This window comes from Sciurus vulgaris (genome assembly GCF_902686455.1).
Source record: "Sciurus vulgaris genome assembly, chromosome: 10".
In the NCBI taxonomy this organism is placed as follows: Eukaryota; Metazoa; Chordata; class Mammalia; order Rodentia; family Sciuridae; genus Sciurus; species Sciurus vulgaris.
The window spans coordinates 63,846,057-63,866,182 of record NC_136470.1 but is presented as its reverse complement, the minus strand read 5'-3'; the positions used below and the strand labels follow the sequence as shown (position 1 = coordinate 63,866,182).

General features: G+C 37.5%; 1 protein-coding gene across 5 annotated transcripts in view; it reads right to left on the bottom strand.

The window, feature by feature from the left end:
• Positions 1-20,126, bottom strand: part of SIDT1 (SID1 transmembrane family member 1) — a 101,563-nt gene that overhangs the window by 49,093 nt on the left and 32,344 nt on the right. For all 5 annotated transcript variants that reach the window (XM_079155395.1, XM_079155396.1, XM_079155397.1 and 2 more), the window contains exons 2-9: positions 18,656-18,777; positions 17,310-17,480; positions 7,917-7,962; positions 4,481-4,582; positions 3,756-3,839; positions 2,135-2,222; positions 860-931; positions 369-462 (exon numbers count right to left, since the gene is read on the bottom strand). In XM_079155395.1, coding sequence (XP_079011521.1) covers positions 369-462; positions 860-931; positions 2,135-2,222; positions 3,756-3,839; positions 4,481-4,582; positions 7,917-7,962; positions 17,310-17,480; positions 18,656-18,777 — 779 coding nt within the window. The remainder of the gene's footprint in view (positions 1-368; positions 463-859; positions 932-2,134; positions 2,223-3,755; positions 3,840-4,480; positions 4,583-7,916; positions 7,963-17,309; positions 17,481-18,655; positions 18,778-20,126) is intronic.

Here is a 20,126-nt window from a genome sequence, read left to right as displayed (position 1 = left end):
TTTTTGATAGAATGTTTAAAGCTGATTCTAAAGTTCCCTCTTAGGGAGAATTGATCATTTCCTACAGTCCATAGGATTTCAGTTTAAAAAAAAATAAGGAGACTTTTTGTTGAATTTTCACTATGAAAATAGCCAACACTATATCAGTATTAACTATGTGCAGGACACTAACATGAACTCTGCTAGTTACACTATTCTATGAGGTAAATTATTATCTCATTTTACACGAGAAACCCAAGGCCCAGGACGTTAAGTAGCCTGCCCAAGGTTACAGTTAGTGGCTGAGGTAGCTTTGGCCCCAGTCAATATGACTTTAAAACCTCATTACACGGAGACAGGGAAAGGCGTCCTTCAAACTTCTGACCTACCTCACATAATGAACAAACACCACAAGCAGGCATCCAACGTAGAAGGACAAGAAGATGAAGACACTGAAAAGACTGGATTTCACGTAAACGGATTCTGAGGAGAGAGAAATGACTTTGGTCAGGTTGTCTTCAGAAGAAGGAGGACTACATCTGGGGCAGGACAGCTTAAAGGACCCACTTTCATCACAATCCTTCATAAGTCCCAAGAAATTTTCATTTAGATCAGCAAAGCTGTGTGAGGTCACCCATACATCGTCCCTTACGATTATCCAAATCCAGTTGTCTTCCACAGTGAATTGGGAAGGACTGCTGGATACAACTCTAGAACTGAGTTCCCTTTCTTTTTGGAAGGGATTCCCTCTTCTATCGCTAGGACAAATGGACTTTAGTTTTCTTGTGATGATCTGCTCTGGGAGGATGACAGTATTGACTCATGTGAGAAATTTCCTGGCATAAGAGTCTCTCCACCACATCCCAGAGTCAACACTGACCTTTAATGGAAGGAACAATGGTCACTTTAAGTTTCTTTGTTCGTTGTAGATTCCAGGTCTGATTCTCATTTTCTGATAAAAACAAATAAAACCCAAACAAACAAACAAACAAACAAACAAAAAAAATAAAAAAAACAAAACACAAGGTGTAATGGATCAGATATGGAATTCTTGTCCTTTCTTCTGAATAATTATACAAAAATGTCCAGAATTAACTCTGGCTGCTGAATTTCATTTTAACAAGAAAATGAGGAAAATCTAACTTCTAAATCTTCAAACTATCTAATATTTCTTTTGGTTAAAAGTCTCAATCTGGCCTTTGCTTGGGCACATTTTTTTAGCACCAACTAATGCAGGAGAGACTTCAGTCTCCTTTCTCCTGTGAAGAAGGATTTGGTCCTTCCCTTGATATACACAGACATCAGAAGAAAACAGTTGTAAAAAGAGAAAGCTATGTCTTCTTTAGTTTGTATTTTTTTTTTCTGACCAATAAAAAGTTGTTTTTTCCTTATATGGTAATTGAGAGGCTTATAGTTTATTAAGGAACACTGGACAATGGTAAAACTACAGAGCTATGTAATTTAGAGATTAAAGAGCACACTAGCAGAAATTTCGCCTAAATACTAAGGGAACCGTGTTATACTCAACAGTAAGTCCCCTCTGTGTTGGTCATATATGGTTCTTCAGCAGGGGTTCTATTTTGTCAAGCAACAGTCTATTCCGTTCCCATAGCAGAACTAGGTAGTTACACATTGTTCTTTGTACTATGCCTGAGAATTCACTTAAGCCTTTATCATTGAGATAAAACCATATCATACTCAGCTTTCTTACTATCTTATATGGCACAGTTTTGGCAGCTGGAATGGTAAACTCTAAATTTTCCTTGTATATCTTTGCAAAAATGATGACTACTGATAAATATAAGGTCTCCATCTTAGGAAACTGATTTTAGGAAACAGAACTTGACCCACTGTGTAAGATCTTTACTTCACCATTGCAAATATTTGCTGAGCAAAGGGCCAACTGAGCAAACTTACTTATGTACAGATAATTGCTATCTGTATGTTAAGTTTTAAGTATAAGACTTAAAAAATGTTGGGATATAATAAATGACATTTTTGAAGTATCAATAATACCTTTAGTCTATTATTTTCTTCCTCAAGTGTCTCTCAGACTGCCCTGCCAGGTCACTGCTGATGGACCCTTAGTGAGAACTAGAGATGAACTTGTGGTTTCCCTTTTATTCCCTTCTAAGTGTTTCTCACTACCTCTTACCCTGAATGAAGAACGATCCTCCACATGCATAATCTTCAGGTTTTATCACAAACACCACGAAGAACTGCTCACCTGGGAAATCCTTCTTCTGTGTAAGACATAACAACCTTATGATAGGCGGGTAAGGAAGACAGTGAGAAGAAGGAAGAAAAGTCCATGGGGGTAGGGACAGAAAGAAAGAGGAAAAGTAGCGTTCACCCCAGCCCTGTACCTGCTTGGAAAGGACTTTCACATACCCAAAAACAATTATAAATTATCTACAATAAGATAATTATTGCATCAAAGAAATTAAACAGATACACTATTATGGTTTCAGTCTATTTTGTGCCCACATGAGTGCTTAGAACTGTGATAGGCACCATACGAATAATATCAACAACCTACATTTAATAATTACTATCTGTATGTTAAGTTTTTGTTTTAAAGTCTAATGATAAATGACTTCTAAAAGTCATATGCTCAGCGGTTAAATAAATAACACAGGTGAGGGAGGTGAAGGACCTAAGTTAGGAGTTATAGTCTTAATTTTGACTTTCTCTTTGTGCTTCTCTGTGTCTCAGTTTCCTCATCTATGAATGCACTATGTGACAAGTGAACCTTTAAGGTACATTAGAATTCTATAACCCTGACTTCTTTTTTATCATCCCCAAATTTCTGACATTATGTTTATCATTTTCATCGAGAAAATGATCTAAGACTGAAATAAGGGCTCCAAAAGAAGTTTATTGACAAATGCATCTAAGGTTGACATGAACTAATACGCTTTGCCCTTCATAAATGAAGTATCCTGGATAAGGTAAAATCCGAAGTTCCCTATTCTGGTTATTTTTCTGTCTTTTTTTTTTAAATTTTGGAGCACATAATGCTGGAATTCTAAGGAAGAAATACTAACAACAAGAGAGAGATTTGAGATATCAAATTTGAGACCCTTGAAAATTAAAGTTAGACTATGGAAGTTGTGAGGCCTGATACGTCTTCATTCTCCACCTATTATTCAAGGAACAGTATCACCTTTACCTAGAGAACAGATCAAGTCACAGGTTCTTTAAGTCAGTACCACTCCAAGGGCAAGGACAGAGTCTCTTTGAAAATATGCTGACATGATGTATATACCTTTTTGCTATACAATTATCATGAAAATAATAATTTAATTAGAAATAACAAAGAAGTAAACGGCTACACAAATGTAGTTCATATTCCTTTGAATACGTCATTTTGTCTAGTCAAAGTCATATTTTTCTGTTACTGCTACAGACTATTAGAATATATTTAATTGCTTTAAGTGAATCCTTAAACTTCACTGTAAATTGGTAACCCCCAATGAGTAGGAATCTTCTGTCCTTATTTCTCTAGGCAATCTGTCAGATATGTGTCCACTGCACCATGGGTTCCCAAGAATCCCCATGAGGGAAAGAAATCCCCAGATGGAAGGATAGCATTGTCTACCATCACTCAGGCTATGGTTTGGTCAATAGCAATCTTAGTTCTAAACCAATCAGATAGGAAAGAGATCCAAGGTACACAGGGGATAGCCATCTCTTTTGGATGTTAGTTCAGAAGATAAACTGACTACTAATAAAGCATTATCATGCCAACAGTGATCATAGAAGCAATGTCTCACCTGTAGTGTGATGGCAGCTTTCTTGGTCATGGACTGATAGACACCATTAAATTCCACATTGTGGTCAAGATCATACACTGGGCACTACAGCATGCATGAGGATACAAAGGAAAGAATCATTAATGTTACATAATGTCAAGTCACATGTAGTACCTGTCAGGGATTTTCCATCTGGACCACAGAGCAGGGGAGTCGTTACTAAGCCAGAAACCATGAAAGGTTTCTCCTCAGAACAGTCATGAAACAGCCCTCCTAAGATTTGATGTCTTCTCTAAAGTTAAAGTCACTTTACACTGAAGATAACCATGAAAAAGTCTTAAAGTATATAATACCTTTCCCATGTTTTGATTAACACCCAGTGAGATAGAAAAAAAATTGAATGTTACAATAAAAATTTAAAAACAGAACAAATGGTAGGTTTCTATTTTACTTTTCTTGTGAACCCACAACTTGGTCTTCTTTGTTCTTAATTAAGATCATTTTACCTCCTTCCTTCCTTTTTTTTTTTTTTTTTTTTTTTTGATGAGGAGCCAACTATTCTTTATCTATCTAATAAATGTCTGCAAAAATGACCTGGCCACTTCAGTGCACAACATACTGTTATTATTTATCAATTTGGGGAAGACAGATCGTATAAGAGGATGCCGTGGTCCTTGCTCTTCCCTTTCATTTATTCTTGATAATAAAATATTCCCATTAGAAGGCTGACAAATGTCAGGACTCACCATGATGTTCTGGACTGAGACAACAGAACATGGATAAGCCATTTCAGATACCACTTTAATGATAACTGAGTCCACATCTTTGGGAAATTTGTAAAGAAAATACTGAGAAAACAAAAGGAAAGACATGATTTGTTAATATTAGGATATGCTTACAGTCATGGACTCAAGCCGTTTTCACACAAATAGGATTGTTTTCTCTACTATCAGGTGCAAAGTTCTGATGCAAATCTCAATGAATTGTCATTATTTCAGGCAGCATTCTCTCATACATATTGAGTAACTGACAGCTCCATGCCAGACATTAGAAAGATTTATCAGAGAATATGACAAAAATCACCACTCAATGATGCCATTTCATTTTTTGGTGTGATCACTTTTTTTCAACTAAATTCTGCACATTTGTTCTACTTAAGAAGTACCCCCCCCACACACACCCTTAGAATTAGAAATATGTGGCTGTCACAGGAGGCAAGATTTATTTCTGTGTGGCCAATGTGAAATATGAAGGCTCACCTTAAAAAGCAGGTAAGCCTGTTCTTCAAGAATTTTGACCATTTTCTGATAGGCAAGGATTAGCATTACACCAATCCTTCCCTTAGACCTTCCACTAAAGTATCTAAGAAGATATTAGATTCTAAGATGAGATTCCCTTACCTAGCTCCTAAAATATGTTCACAATCTTGGGCAATTTGAGGCATATTTAAAGGTACTTAGAAAAAAAAATCATCAGAATTAAACATTTAAAAAATCATCGGAATTAGGAAACATTCCTAACAGAAAGAAGTTATACTATTTATGTATACAGATTATGAATCCACTGGAAAAATGTATTGACTCTTAAGTTTTAAACATGTCACTTATGAGGAAGAAAGGGAAAATCTTCCCAATAATGATAAGTGTGGGAAGTGGACGAGAAGCTATGTTAAGCTTCTGATTAAGATTTTGAGGAAACCAATGCAAATGAGTCCCACATCTTAGGACTCTAATAAATCCATCATTTTAAAACACAAGCAAAACATGTTACAATTTGTATTCCAATATTACCTTTACTAATCCTGTTTTGAGAACCAGGGCAATAAAAATGAAATGCTTTTCAATCATCCAAAAGTTTCTGATGGGGAAAAAGTTCACATCAAGATGAAGAAGTGTCAATAATGCTGCTGTTGGAAGTTTATTCATGCCTTGTAATAGTCAGTAATACCTCCAAGAACCCTCTTCATTTTGGAGTTTGATTTAAATACATATAATACAGGGCTCTTTAAAAGATGGGGAGTCTGGAATTCCCGAGGGGTATTTTCAGTGCTCAGGGGAATGGTGCTTTGTAATTCAAGAAGATTACTATGATTACTATTGACAATGAGGAGCATCATATGTATTTCTCAAGATGATACTGGATTTGTGCAAGCAGTTGTTACTTATTGACACCTGATCAATATGCTTAAGTATTATCAAACTTGTTTTTCTCTAAATGATCATAAACCCCAAACAAATGTTTTTGACCCCTGCCCTGATAATCTACTTTAACTGGAATAAGCAAATGACAAGTATGCACAGCAAATGGCTGGAATTTAGACTAAAAATCACCATGTGGTCCTGACTAACTGCCCAGTTTCTGCAATGGCCAGTTCAGCAACCTGCTTCTACCTATAGAAGAGAAGCCTTGATTGACACAGGCTGTCTGGGAATGTACAGTCAGGTTCACTTTATTTGAGTTTACAGAATTAGAAAACCTTTCCTGTAATCAAAGAGGATAATAAAATACAGGTCAAATGGGGATAGTTAAGAGTAAAGTAAGACTTTTATAGATATCAAAGACTTTTTATGTTTTATTAGTTTGTTCTCAGTATATGTCACTCTGGTTTAGGGTTTCTTTACAAAGTATTTAGGTTTTGATATATACATGTTTTAAAAATGAAAAGGAAACATAATATGTAATTGTTACTGATTATTAGACTACAAGCTTTTCTATTAGGTTGTGTGTACAATATTCATGGATCATTATCATATTATCATAGCTCTGTACACGATCGTTAGACTGCATTTTTCCTGTAGTTAATGTAAGTTGTTCTGTCTTTTTCTAGGTATCTCCTATTTTATTTAGTAATAGTGCTTTCTATATATCACTTGAGATTAAATGGTCAATAAATGTTGAAGGCAATCGTTTATAGCCTATGGCCTTCTCCTGCCACAGTGAGGCAGCATATACGCACAACAGAGTCTCACTGAAAGGGGCAATTTAACTTTTTTTTTCTGGTACTGAGGATTGAACCCAGGCTTTGCACATGGTAGGCAAGCCCTTTATCTCTGAGCTAAAGCCCAAGACCTTTTTAGGATTTTTTTTTTTTTTTTTTAATTTTGGGATGGGGTCCTGTTAAGTTTCTCAGGCTAGCCTTCAACTTGTGATCATCCTACCTCAGTCTCCTCCATTCACATGGGTGCGCCACTGCGCTTGGCTAATTTAATTTTTAAAAGATGTATGGGAGTCAGTTCATACAGGTTTGGGAAAGCTCATTGCATGCACCTCTTCCCAACTCTGTGTTCAGTGACATCATGTTGGCAGCTTGAAATCAGCCATGTAAGAGGTATTTGCACTGCAGGAATAGGCAGATGCTATGAAATAAAGGAGGGTATTTTCTCTGAGAACCAGTTGTTCAATATTTACCAGCACACTAGTGACTGTAATAGATTTACAACAGTTCAAAAATATTTTAATATCAACTTTATTATATCCAAGCAAAAACTAAGTAAGCATTTAGGACCAAAGTTGTTTTACAGCTGGCAGAAAATTTATAATGAATACCAAGACAATAAATAAACCTGTTTTAAACTTGCTATTATAACCTCTTCAGAAACTATGACAAAAAATAGCTAGAAATGTCACCAGTAAAACAGCCTGAAGTAATCAACATTTCCATGTATTTATTGTTTATGATTATGATTTCATGAGGAACACCAAAAATGATTCATTCTCCTGTTACATTTTTGTCAGCATTCCTACTCTTTATTTATGCCAGAAGAAACTTACATATTCTACCAATAACATTGTAGAAATTAAAATCTGGCCTATTTTTATTGTACTTTCAGGTTAATTATTTGTATATCTGTTTGGTGTGAGCCTTCCACTCCCTGTTTGTCCCTCCATCCCAACTATCACATCCACAGTGATAGAAGTCTACATTGTGTTTGGGACATAGTAGATAGAATCTGGTTAAAGAAGATTAAACAAATATCATGTCTTCCATTTCATACCAATTAAGGGGATAAAATTAAATATTGTATCCCAAATCCCAGTAACATGAGGAACAATCTAGAATGCAAATACATCTCAAATTGTGACAGATCTAATGCCACACCACATGCAGACTCTCTGTTACCACGTTTTCTGAGGGCAACACCAACAGGTGGTTTCTTGATAACTCTTGGGGCCCTCACTTACCTGAGGTTGAGAAGGGCTGGCGGTGAAGTGAAAGGCAACGTTTGTCCTGAGAAATGTAAGTGGGAGATGTGAAAAGTTAGGAAAAAAGCATAAGTTAGCATGCAAAAATCATTTATTTAAAACCTAGACAGAAGGAGAGTCTTACCCTTTGTCAAGGGAGTTTGTCCCCTCAAACTGATAAATAAATGGGGAGTTGGTGGTTTCAACTCCCAAGAATGAACAAATTTGGGAAGAAGATGGTTTTTGTATTTTTAAATATCCACAAAATCCTACCTATATAAGTAAGTATTTTGCTTTTAAGGGCACTTTTGCCTTTGGACTCTATTTTTACAATCAAGCACAGGGTTTAGGTATCAGAAGTGGGTTGAAAGAAAATAAATGAAGACCTGGGGATAATGTAGGATAATTAGATTTTGGCTAATGTAGGTCATTTCAAAATAATTTTGATGGATACATGGCAGAAGAAACTTTTTTTAAAAAATGATGAATAGGTAATCACTCTGGCATGGTTGCTGGTGATAAGCACATGCTCTTCCTCTCTCCAGTTGTCTGCCACACCTGCTCAAAATTCTTCTCCAAGATTTTGTCCTTCTTGGGTTAGGCATGGCCTTCTAAGACCCACCTTTAAAATGCAAATACCACCAAAAGAATATAATGAAGTTATTTGCTTTCCAAATAGTAATTTATTGTGAATTATTTTATTAGGTATTTAAGACAGCAATGATCCAGGCACTAAGGAAGGGGGAAGGTGAGAAGTGTGAAGGGTGCATCCTTTGCTGCCTGGAGGGAACATCTGCAAAATAGCTCAGGAGGCAGGAAAACAAAAAGACAAATTTGGTCTTCTCTACAGTTTTGTGAGGGCTGCTCTTGGGCTTTTTGGCTTTTTCTGGTTCCTGCCTCATTATTAGCCTTGTAGATCACACAAGTCTACGTACTTGAAATTCTCCAAGCTGCAGAAACACTGCTCCTGGGTGTGGCATATCCCCACCCATCTAATGTGCACCCCTCCCTGCATTTCTGGGAATCTGAACCTGAACTTTTGGAATTTCTCACCATCTTCATTTCCTGGGCCTCTCTGAAGACTCTTTCTTCCAACTCCTAATTTTCTTCTTATAAAAATGAATTATCTTTTAACTTAGAGATTCCTTTGTAAAGGGCATATCAAGACATTTGAGCAAGATGTGTATATTTTGAGGTTTATGTAGAAGTCATAAAACTTGAGCACTACTTATAAAGATGGCCACAATTTAGACTGTTACTGAACTGAGCTCAGAATTCAGCTCACAGCAGTGGATGGAATTTTTATATATTCCCTTTCAACAGAAATCCTCATCCATGTGGAGGATTGGTTCTGCTGAAGCACTGTTGAAAACTCCTATCCTTAAGTCACCTAAAAGCCGAAGCCCAAGTCCATGTCAAACCCAGATGTGAGTCTCTACTAAGAATCCACAACCAGAGTCAGGATCTGTGGGGCTGTGTGTGGCCTGGTGGGGTCCTTCGTAGGTTGGGCAACAGAGTCACCTGCTGTTGTCAGGGCAACAGGGGCTCTCAGCTCACTTTGTTGATAGGTCAGAGTAAGGAAGAGGACACTGATTTTCTTCACTAGCAACAAGCAGCATGAGATTTCCTGAAACAACTGTGTACTTAGGCCAGAAATTTGATTCGTGTCTACCCTTTCATTTGAATTCCAATTATAACACAGAATTTGTGGACATCAATATTCACTTTGTTTTGTTTCTTGATCTTTATATTTTATTACCTAGTATAATGCATAAAAACTTTGAAAATATATCATCATCATCAGCAGCAGCAGCAGCATTATTATTTTTGTGGTGCTGGAAATGGATCCCAGGGGTGCTTTACCACAGAGCTACATCCCCAGTCCTTTTTATTTTTTATTTTGAGTTTCTGAGGCTGGCCTCAAACTTGTGATCCTCTTGCCTCAGCCTCCCAAGTGTCTGGGATTACAGGCATGTGCCACCATGCCTGGCTGAAAGTATATTATTGAATTTAAGACCATTATTACATTTAAGTCCTTTCTTTCTCTTGGAGTCAACAGTATATGCATAATAAATGTTGTCTATTTGGGATGAAATATTGTTTCTTCTTTTGAGGTTCCTAATAGAGGTAGGGATAGTTTTATTTTATCAAGGGTCATTAACCATCAGAGCAAAGTTAAATTCATATGTACCATTTGTTTTAGAGAAAAAAGCATCAAATTTTCAACTTATTTGTTTTAAAAATTAAGACCAGGAAACAAATACTTAATAAATATAAGAGATGAAATTGCAATTTTGTTTCCTTATTTTGCAATTTCAAGCAAGAAGAGGAGGTTAAAGAAACAGATGGAATTAAGGGTGTGTGCAGATAAGCGATGGGGGGAGAGGAAGAGCCAGACAAGAACCCCTGGGGAAAGAGAAAGAGAGAGAATAATTCTTTACAGGAGGATAATAAAATAGATTTTTAAAAAAAAGGAAAGAGAGATGGAAAGAAAGTAGAAGTGGAAGGAGAGACGTAGGCACAAGAATTCAGTAGTCCCAGAGAGGTCTCTCAGAGTCACAGAATCTTACTTGTCTTATTAACAGGCACCTGGCACAGAGAACCGTGGGTGTTCCAAATCTGCACTTTATTTGTTGAAGGAAATGATGCTCTATTATTTGCCTTGGACTATGAACTTCATTCCCTATACTCTTCCGACTGACATCTGTCCTGGGTTCCTGTCACTGCCCAAACCTTTCTCTAGCCCTTCTGTCATCTCCAATTCTCTGCCCTTCATCCCTCTGGTCTAAGTATGATCTCTGTGCTTATGTGCTAATAGAATTTCTATCCTTCTCCAGGACTTTGCTTTTACAAATATCCACTCTTCTGTGAATTTAATCTGCCTTTCTACTCCTTTGTTTATAAATATATTCCAGTCTCAACTATCTTCAAAATAAGTAACAAAGCACCCCAACATAATTCTATCCTTATCTGTTTCTCCTTTCTTCAATGTCATCCTATGCCCTTCCTTTCCTTCACATACCGGCTTCTTAAAAGAGTTTCTACCTCATTCATTCTTCCCTGTGCTCACTCCTGTCATGATTCTTTCGCCATCATCCCCTTGAAACTGCCTTGCTGATGGTAACAGTCACCTCTTGTCTCAATCTATTTGGGAAGCTATAACAAAATACTATAAACTGGGTGCTTATGTATTTTGTTTTCTTGGCTGGGTGTGGAACCCAGGGCCTCATGCATGATAGGCAAGTATTCTACCACTGAGCTACATCATCAGTCCACTGTGTACTTATAAAGGTTAGAAATTTATTTCTCACAGTTCTGGAGGTTGGGAAGTCCAAGACCAAGGTGCCTGCAGACTTGGCATCTGACAAGGGCCTGCCTCTTTATTGATGGCACCTTCTTACTACCTCCCCGTGTGGTGGAAAGTGTGAAGGGTCTCTTCTACAAGAATGCTGATCCCATTCATGGGGGCTCCACCCTCATGACTTTTTGACTTCCCAAAGGCCCCACTTCCTAGTACCATCACCATGGGGGTTAGGATTTGAATATATCAATTTTGGGGAACACAAATCTTCAGACCATATCACCTTCTAATAACTAAATCTAGTGACTTAACCCTCAACTATCTTTCTCTCTCCATGACATCTCATATTGGCAATCACTTTCTCTTTTTCTTCTCTCCACATTTTTAAATTGGTGCATTATAGTTGTATACAATGATGGAATTTGTTGTTAACTATTTGTATGTGAACAAAACATAACAAAATAATTTGGCCAATATCACTCCCCAGAACTTCCCCCCTCCCTCCCAACCACTTCTTGGTCCCTTTACTCTACTGATCTCCCTTTGAGTTTTAGGAGATTCACTCCCAACTTTCTTTTTCCGTTTTCTTCTCTAGTTTCCACAAATGAGAAAAAACATATGACTCTTAACCTTCTAAGTTTCACTTAACACAATGATCTCTAGTTCCATTTATTTTTCTGCAAATGTCATAATTTCATTTTTCTTTATGGCTGAATAAATGTCTGCTGTGTATATATACCACATTTTCTTCATCCATTCATCTGTTGATGGATGCCTAGGCTGGTTCCACAGTTTGGCTATTGTGAATTGTGTTGCTACAAACATCTTTATGCATGTATCACTGTAGTAAGATGACTTTAATTCTACAGGGTAAATACTGAGGAGTGTATACCTGGGTCACATGGTGGTTCCCTGCCTAGTCTATTGAGGAACCTCCATACTGATTCCCATAGTGACTGTACTAATTTACAGTTCCACCAACAGGTAAAAGTGTTCATTTTTCTCCACATTCTCTCCAGTGTTTAATATTATCTGTGTTCTTGATGACTGCCATTCTGACTGGTGTGACATGAAATCTCTGTAGTTTTGATTTATGTTTCTCTAATTGCTAATGATGTTGAACATTTTCTCATGTATTTGTTGACTATTTGTATTTCTTTTTGGAGAAGTGTCTGATTAATTCATTTGCCCATTTATTATTTGGGTTATTTGATTTTTGTGTGTGTGAAGTTTTTTGTGCTCTTTATGTATTCAAGATACTAATCCTCTCTCAGAACAGTAGCCAATAAAGATTTTTCTCCCATTCTATAAGTTCTCTCTTCACATTCCTAATTGTTTCTTTGCTGTGCAGAAGCTTTTTAATTTGATGCCATCTCATTCATTAACTGTTGGCCTTATTTCCTGAGCTTTAGGGATTCTAATCAGAAAGTTGTTGCCTATGTCTAAAAGCTTTCCATCTTGAGGCACATTGTTTCCCCTGGCCTCCATGAGACTTGCTTTCCTGGGTTTTCTTTCACATATTTTACTCAGCCTCTTTTGAAAGCTCCTACTTTTTGAACCATTCTTTATGTCAGTCAGAGTTCTGTTCTTGGTCTTCCCAGCTTCTTAGCCAATGAATATATCCAGTTGCCATGAATCTCAAGTCTTTCTCTCCAGCCCAGTGCCATCTCCTGGGCTCCAGTCACAGAACAGAGGTTCCCTACTTGGCTTCTGCCCTTGACCATCCCTCAAGCACCTCAAATTCCACTTGATCAAAATGGAATATACTGTCACTGATCCTAACTCACTATGTCTTTTTGACAATAAGGATTTTAAGAAACAAATAATATGAACAAATCTGACCTTTGAGATTACTTCAATGTAGGATTCGTCTCAGACTTCTCCCTATCACCTTCTACATTTGAGTGAACCTCTCATTCTACTAGTGTAAAAGTAACCTGGATGTACTTCTCCCCCTGCCTCCACCAAATCACCATCTTTGCTCAATATAGCATCAATAAAAAAAAAAAAAGTAATATAAATCTTTACTGAGTCTCTCCCAAAATACCAAGGGGTGATTACAGAGTATGACACATAGCAGAATCATCCAAGTGCCTCTTAGTCATTCATTTCTTCAAACAAACAAACAAAAAAACCCCAAAAGATAAAAAACAAAACCCTACTTTAATAGCATGGTAGCTGTATCTCATTCACACATTTTCTCTGCAAAAAAAAAAAAAAAAAAAAAAGACTCAAGATCTTTACTTAGAAGGCTACAGGAGGGTAAGTATTCATATAAGACTATAATTTTTATTCTGACTTATATATTTGTTGCATTTGTGAATTTCCCCCTGTATATTACTAAACTCTTTTTCTCCCTTACAATTTTGTTACTTCTATAATATGTACAGGTTCTAATTATTAGTTATTTTTCTCTATTTAACTAACTTTTAATTTGTCTATTTGCCTGTACTCTTTCTTCCACTCTAATCCATCTTCCACACTGCCATTGAAGTCATCTCAAAGGTCAGATTTGTTCATATTATTTGTTTCTTAAAATCCTTCAGTGGAGTCCCAGCCCCTCATTCAGCATCCAAGACCTTAAACATCAACACTGAGTACTGTCTGTTGCCCTAGTCTCTCTACTGTAACACTGCCTTAGGTGTCATGCTGAGCAGCCTTCCTGAAGGGCTTCTACTTAGCTGGCCCTTTATAACTCAGACCTCTGCCCTGAAGTCTCATTGGTTCATATGTGACACTTTGCCAGACATCCCCGACTTCAAACTCAACATGTTCAAAAGTGAGCTTATCATCCCTTCCTTTCTTTAAATCCTTACTTTCTCCTAGTGATGCCTCCATCTGCAAGCTATGATGTGGTTCTTGATACTTCTGTCTCCCTTTCTTCAAACAACTCAAGTTTTGTCAAATTCACTTCCTAAATTCTTCAAGTCTCCTTCTCTTTATTAATCTTGACCACTGAGTGCATCAGCCTTCTAACTCCTCTGCCTCCAGTCTTGTCCCTTTCAAATCTATTCTCTGTGTGACTATCTAATGTGTACAATTATCTAAATTTCTTAACACCCCTCTGAACCTCCCTCCACCCTGTGATCAGGGGCCTGCTTGCTCCTGCAGACCCCTGCTGCTCCCTGTCTACAACTTCATGCTGAACACCGGGGCACTGGAATTTGGGAGTATGTATAGAGGCAAAGTTGTACATGTGTGTGGAGGGAGTGGGAGAGAAAGGCAGAGAGTGATGCTTTATGGCAGAGTTGTTTTATTTAAAGTTGGACTAAACTAAATGTTTTATGGAATAAAGAAATATATTTAGGGGAACATAAAAATTGGGAGGACAGTTTTAAACAGAAAGTAGAAATAGCACATTATGGTAAGAAGAACTCAGAACTGAGAGTTGGAAGTAGAGTTTAGCCCTGATTTACACTTCCCTAGTTGTGTGAGTTTGGAAAAGTCACCTAACATCTTTGAGCATCGAAGTCATATGTAGTTTATGCCTATAGTCCCAGTTACTCAGAAGGTTGAGGCAGGAGGATTTCCTGAGCCCATGAGTCTGAGGCCAGTTTGGACAACACAGTGAGGCTGCCTCTCAACAAAACCAAAACAACAAAAAACTGAAAATTCCTGAACCATCTCTGAGCACCACATGGCTCATCTGTAAAAAAGAAGTGGGTGATTTAGACTCCCAAAATTCTTTCAATTCTTAAAATTTATGATTCTAGCTGGGCACTGTGGTGAATGCCTATAATTCCAGTGACCCAGGAGGCTGAGGCAGGAGGATTACAAGTTCAAGACCAGCCAGGACAACTCAGTGAGACTCTATCTCAAAATAAAAAATTAAAAGGGATGGGGATGTAGCTTGATAATAGTGCACCCCTAGGTTCAGTTCCCAGTACCTACTACCCCCTGCTCACAAAAGTATGGTTCTAGGGGGGAAAACAAAAAAAACAGAATGTGTTTCATATATATTCTAGTCTGCAGAAACTACAATATTAGGAACTTCTGAGTTAATTCTTAAGTTTTTTTTTTTTTTTTCTCTCAATATCTGAAGCCCAGTTCTTACTTCAGTCCTATTTCTGGGTCATCAGCAATGCTGATAGAGCCAGGGAGGCAGAGACACATACATCTCACTACCATCTTAGACTTATATTGCTCTTAAAAGACTTGGTAACTGTGCATTTTAAAATGTTCTCCATTTCTGATTACTGAGGCTAAGTTATATCATAAGATGTGGAAACAGAAAACAATGTGACAGAATAGATTTGCAGTTTCACTGACATGCAAATCATTAATTAACACTTACACAGAGTTGTGACCTTATGACTTCACTTTCTCAGAATTCGGTTCTCCAAGGGGTCTAATTACCTCCCCCCAAACTCACACAATTCAAATACACTGCCAACAGGTGTCATTGGGGTCAGAGACACTAATCAGCAATGGTAAACCTTTTCTGAGAGGTTAAACTGCACTGTTCAAATAGTGTGCTGCCACTCCCACCAAATGTATAACCATGTATTCCCATATGGTTTAATATCAAACAGATTTTAAATGATTAAGTTAAACTTAAGCATCACATTTAGAAATTGCTTTAGGTCTCTCCTCTGGTTGCATGTTGGAATCAACTGGAAAACATTAAAAACTGTATCAGTGCACAAATCTCCTCACTAAAGACCCTGACTTAACTGATCTGGTAAATCTTATCCACTAAAGAATAGGTTTCCATTGCTTTGTTGGGGGGGCGGATTTTGTTTTATCTTAAAATTATCACATCATCTTTTTCAACACTAGAATTAATGCAGGGACTTGGAACAAACTGCTGTGTCTACTTCTCCATCCTTCTAACCATTCACTGGGCATTTATCTAATTGTTTTGATAGGTATAGTACTATGTCCAGGATGCAGAGAAGACCAAGATAAATATTTCCTCCTAGTAACTCCACTTGCTATAGACTGCTTTATAAACTATCTTAGAAAATGTAAAGAGGGCTTTCTAATAGATCAGAACATTTTATTCAGAAAAAAAGAAGCTGCAAAATAAGGTAGCATATACTATTTTAAAAATATTCTTATTTTTTAAATTAACTTTTAAATCAAATATATAGAAAAAACACATAAGATAAGCATATAGCTCAGTGAGTTATCACAAAGTCAATAGAACCATGCATTTATTATTTTCTACTTAGAGATACCACTGTTCTGCCTTCTAATATTATGAAACAGTTTCGCCTGCTAATAAACTTTATATAAATGTAACCAAACAGCATGTGTTCTTTTTGTCTGGTTTTTGTTCAACATTGCGAGGTTTCCCCATGTGGTTAGGTATAGCAATGGCTTGTCCACTGTTTATAGTTGGGGGTATTCCAATACCACAACCTCTAAATCCAGGAATGGAATATTTAGTTAGGACTGGCACTGCATCATCAGGCCTTTCAAATTATAATATTTTGGTAGTTGTAGTGGAATCTTACTGTGATTTAAATTTATATTTCTGACAGTTAATGAAATGGTGTTTTGTTTTGTTTTGTTGGTGGGGGGAGCATCTTTGGTGAAATGTCAAAGTTTCATGCCTATTTTTTCCCCATGGGCTTGTATGTTTGTTTTTTTTTTTTTTTAAAAAAAAACAAGCAAACAGGGGAAAACATGCTAATCACTCCAAAGAAGGACAAAGACACATTGCTATTTGCATTCCTAACTTCAATGGAGAAACTAAACTAGCAATCAGGGCAGGAAAAGTAGCTCAAAGTCTTCCTTAAAACAAAAACAGAATTTCTTTTGGGAGTGTGGCAGTGGTTAGTCATATAATGGTATCCAGACACCAGTTATTCTTGACTGGATTACAGGCAGGACTGGGCCCTCAAGCAGATTTCTGAAAAGGGACACACCTATGAGGCCAACAGCTTTTCCCCTCTATACCAGTCCGCTACTACCTCCTTATTGATTAGATTAAGGCCTTGCTGGGCAGAACAGTTCAGAAGATGCCAAAATAATATGCTAGGTGGATCATTTCTTTGCAGAGTGCTAATCTGTAGCGGAATCGAACATCTACAAACACAGGAAGGGCAGATGAGCAAACAGAGAAAGGCGACATGAGTCCTGCTTACTGAAGCTGGAAGTGCTTGATCTTGGTGACCAGCAGTTTGTAGTGGGCACCAAGTGGTGCCATGGATGCCACATCTACAAATATCAGTTGTTCCAAAGGTCCTGTTTCATTGGTTGCTTTTGAGGGACACAAGGTGCGACTGACTTCCTGGTAGTTGTAGCTCCTCTGGTATCTGTTAACAGACAAGGGAGGGCAATGTCGGCAAGAGTAAGGAAAAGACTCAGTGAACTAGCAGGGGGAAAAGATTATCTCATTCCACAACTTCCAAATTGCTTATTTTAAATTTCAGATTGAACCTATTGATAGTGATTTTAGAACTAGTGTTGTTGGCCAGGTATGGTGCTTATGTCTGTAATCCAAGCAACTCAGGAGGCTTGAAAGGAAGATTGCAAGTTCAAGGCCAGCCTTACCAATTTATCAATGCCCCAAGCAAGTTAGTGAGACCCTGTCTCAAAATAAAAAACAATCAATCTCTGGTACAAAGAACAAAAGACAAAAAACAAATCCAACTAGTGTTGTTGTGGTATAATAATGGGGACATGAGGACTATTTTGTGCTGACCAGTTCACTTAAGCAGGGTCTATATTAGGCCAAGCCATCTTCCCATCTTCCTATTCAGTGGGGAAAAAACATCTTCCCATTCAGAGGGGGGGAGGGATGTCCTATAAAAAAAATTGGTTGATTCCATTTTTCCACTCTTCAAATTTTTGTTAAAATAGAAAGTAAAGAAAGTCCTGGATCCAAGTCTAAACTGTCAGAGTCACTATTTCAATCTTCAAATTTCTGAACCTTTGAAAACGTAATACCATACTCTGTGCCCATTTCTGTATGTCTTTTGGATTTTTTTCCTTTTTAGTGTGATAATGTCTTACATACTTCTTCCCTGAGAAACTATAAACTCCATGAGGACAGGGACTTCCTTGTGTTTTTCTATGGCTGTATCCTCAGCACCTACCACTTAATAGTGATCTATAATTATTATTGAATAAAGAGTGCACACATGGTGGACATTTTCCAGCATGGGGGAGGTAGTGCTTATTTATGTGTTCACTCACCAAATGGCTATTGGATGACTCATTTCCCAACCAGGAGCTATAGAACACAATGGTAGATTTTAAAACAGTGAAAGGGAGCCAGGCATGGTGGTACATGTCTTCAATCCCAGTTACTTGGGATGATGCGGCTGGAGGATTGCAAGGTTGAGGTACATTTTTTGCACTTAGCATCCATAACATCTCAACATTCCCATGTCCTTTCTCCTTTCACTAGAGAAATTACTGATTAAGGTCTTTGGGACGTTAAAGAAAACCAAACGTAATGAAGCCTTCTGGGACAAGAATCACTTACAGTCCTTGGAAGAGCAGCGGAACCTGCCAGGACAGCACCTCTTTTTGCTGACGAACCACAACGAGGACTGGATAGTTGAGGTTCTCAGAGGAACTGTTCACATATACCCGCACGGCGGTCACCTGCATGGCAGGGTAGAGAGAAGTAATGCAAACCATGTCCTTGCACACACACATGTGTACACACACTCACAACATTGCTGCCATCTGAACTTTAGGAAAACTTTGATTTCCGACATTTGTTTCTCACAATAATTCAAGTGACCCAGTTGTTTCCCACATTTCATATTGTAACCAGAGAGGATCTCAACCTTGACTGTGTATTGAAATCACCTGAGGAAATTAAAAATAAAACTGATACTTGGGTCTGACCCCTTCCCCAAATTCTGATTCAGTTGGTCTTGGATGATGCAAATTATAGACCTTCAAATAGCAGGCTGAGTTTGAACTGAGTAGTCAACATAAGGTTTTAAGAACAAGCCCATAATAGAGAAAGAAATATATTGATGTGTTTTTCTTCTTATTTGAATATAAATATAAAAGATACAAATATCTTTTTTTTAAAAAAAACTCACTCTCCCCCAACCAAATAATTACCCTATAAGACCCTCAGTTGCTGACAAACTTTAATTTTGGTTTAGGAACTCATTCAGTGTTTCAAATCAAAATGTTATGGCCACATTTTATTAAAGCCTGATAGATGGTCTGATATTCCCACCAGCAAACTGTGATGTGTTCCAGGACCAGAGACGACAGGGGCTGAGCATTCTCCTTTCCCTGCTCCAAGGTGTAAACCAATCCCCCCCCCCCAAAGACTCCTTTATATTAGCAGCTCCATGGCTCCTTCTGAATATACATGTCAATTCAAGGTCTTATCTCTGTCAGGCCTGTTTTGAAGATAGAAAGTTGAGCTATGGTCCTGGAGGTAGATGGTTTTGGTGTTTTACTTCCATTTTTACAATACAATATAAAAAAGAACAAGGCAATATAAAAGAGAACAAAAGAGAAGAAAGGCAAGTTAAGAAAGGTAAAGAAAGGTAAAATTTGCTTTCTTAAAGTTAAGAAAGGTAAAATTGCTTTTGCACATGATCTTCCACACTGCCTTAGTGCTCTCTTGAAAAGTCTTTTAAAAAAATAAGAAAATCCTGCAATTAGACCCTGAAGATCTATCACACATTCAAAATGGAAATTGAGAGGACACACAATAGTGTGTGCATTCTATATTGCAACTTTCTTCTCTAGTATCAATTTGCCTCGATCCAGCCACTGTTTCACTTTTTAAATATTCACATAGTTCAAGAGTAATTTGTTAATTTGATCAGAAACACTTGCTCATGAAGGGAGTGTTTTCCTGTGCCTATACTCTACATGTTTCCATGGTAATTATGCTGCAGCTGGTAATTGTCAAAACTGTATCTCTAGTGCAGACTTCCTTCCTGAGTTCTGGATATTCCACATGTTCAATGTCTCTG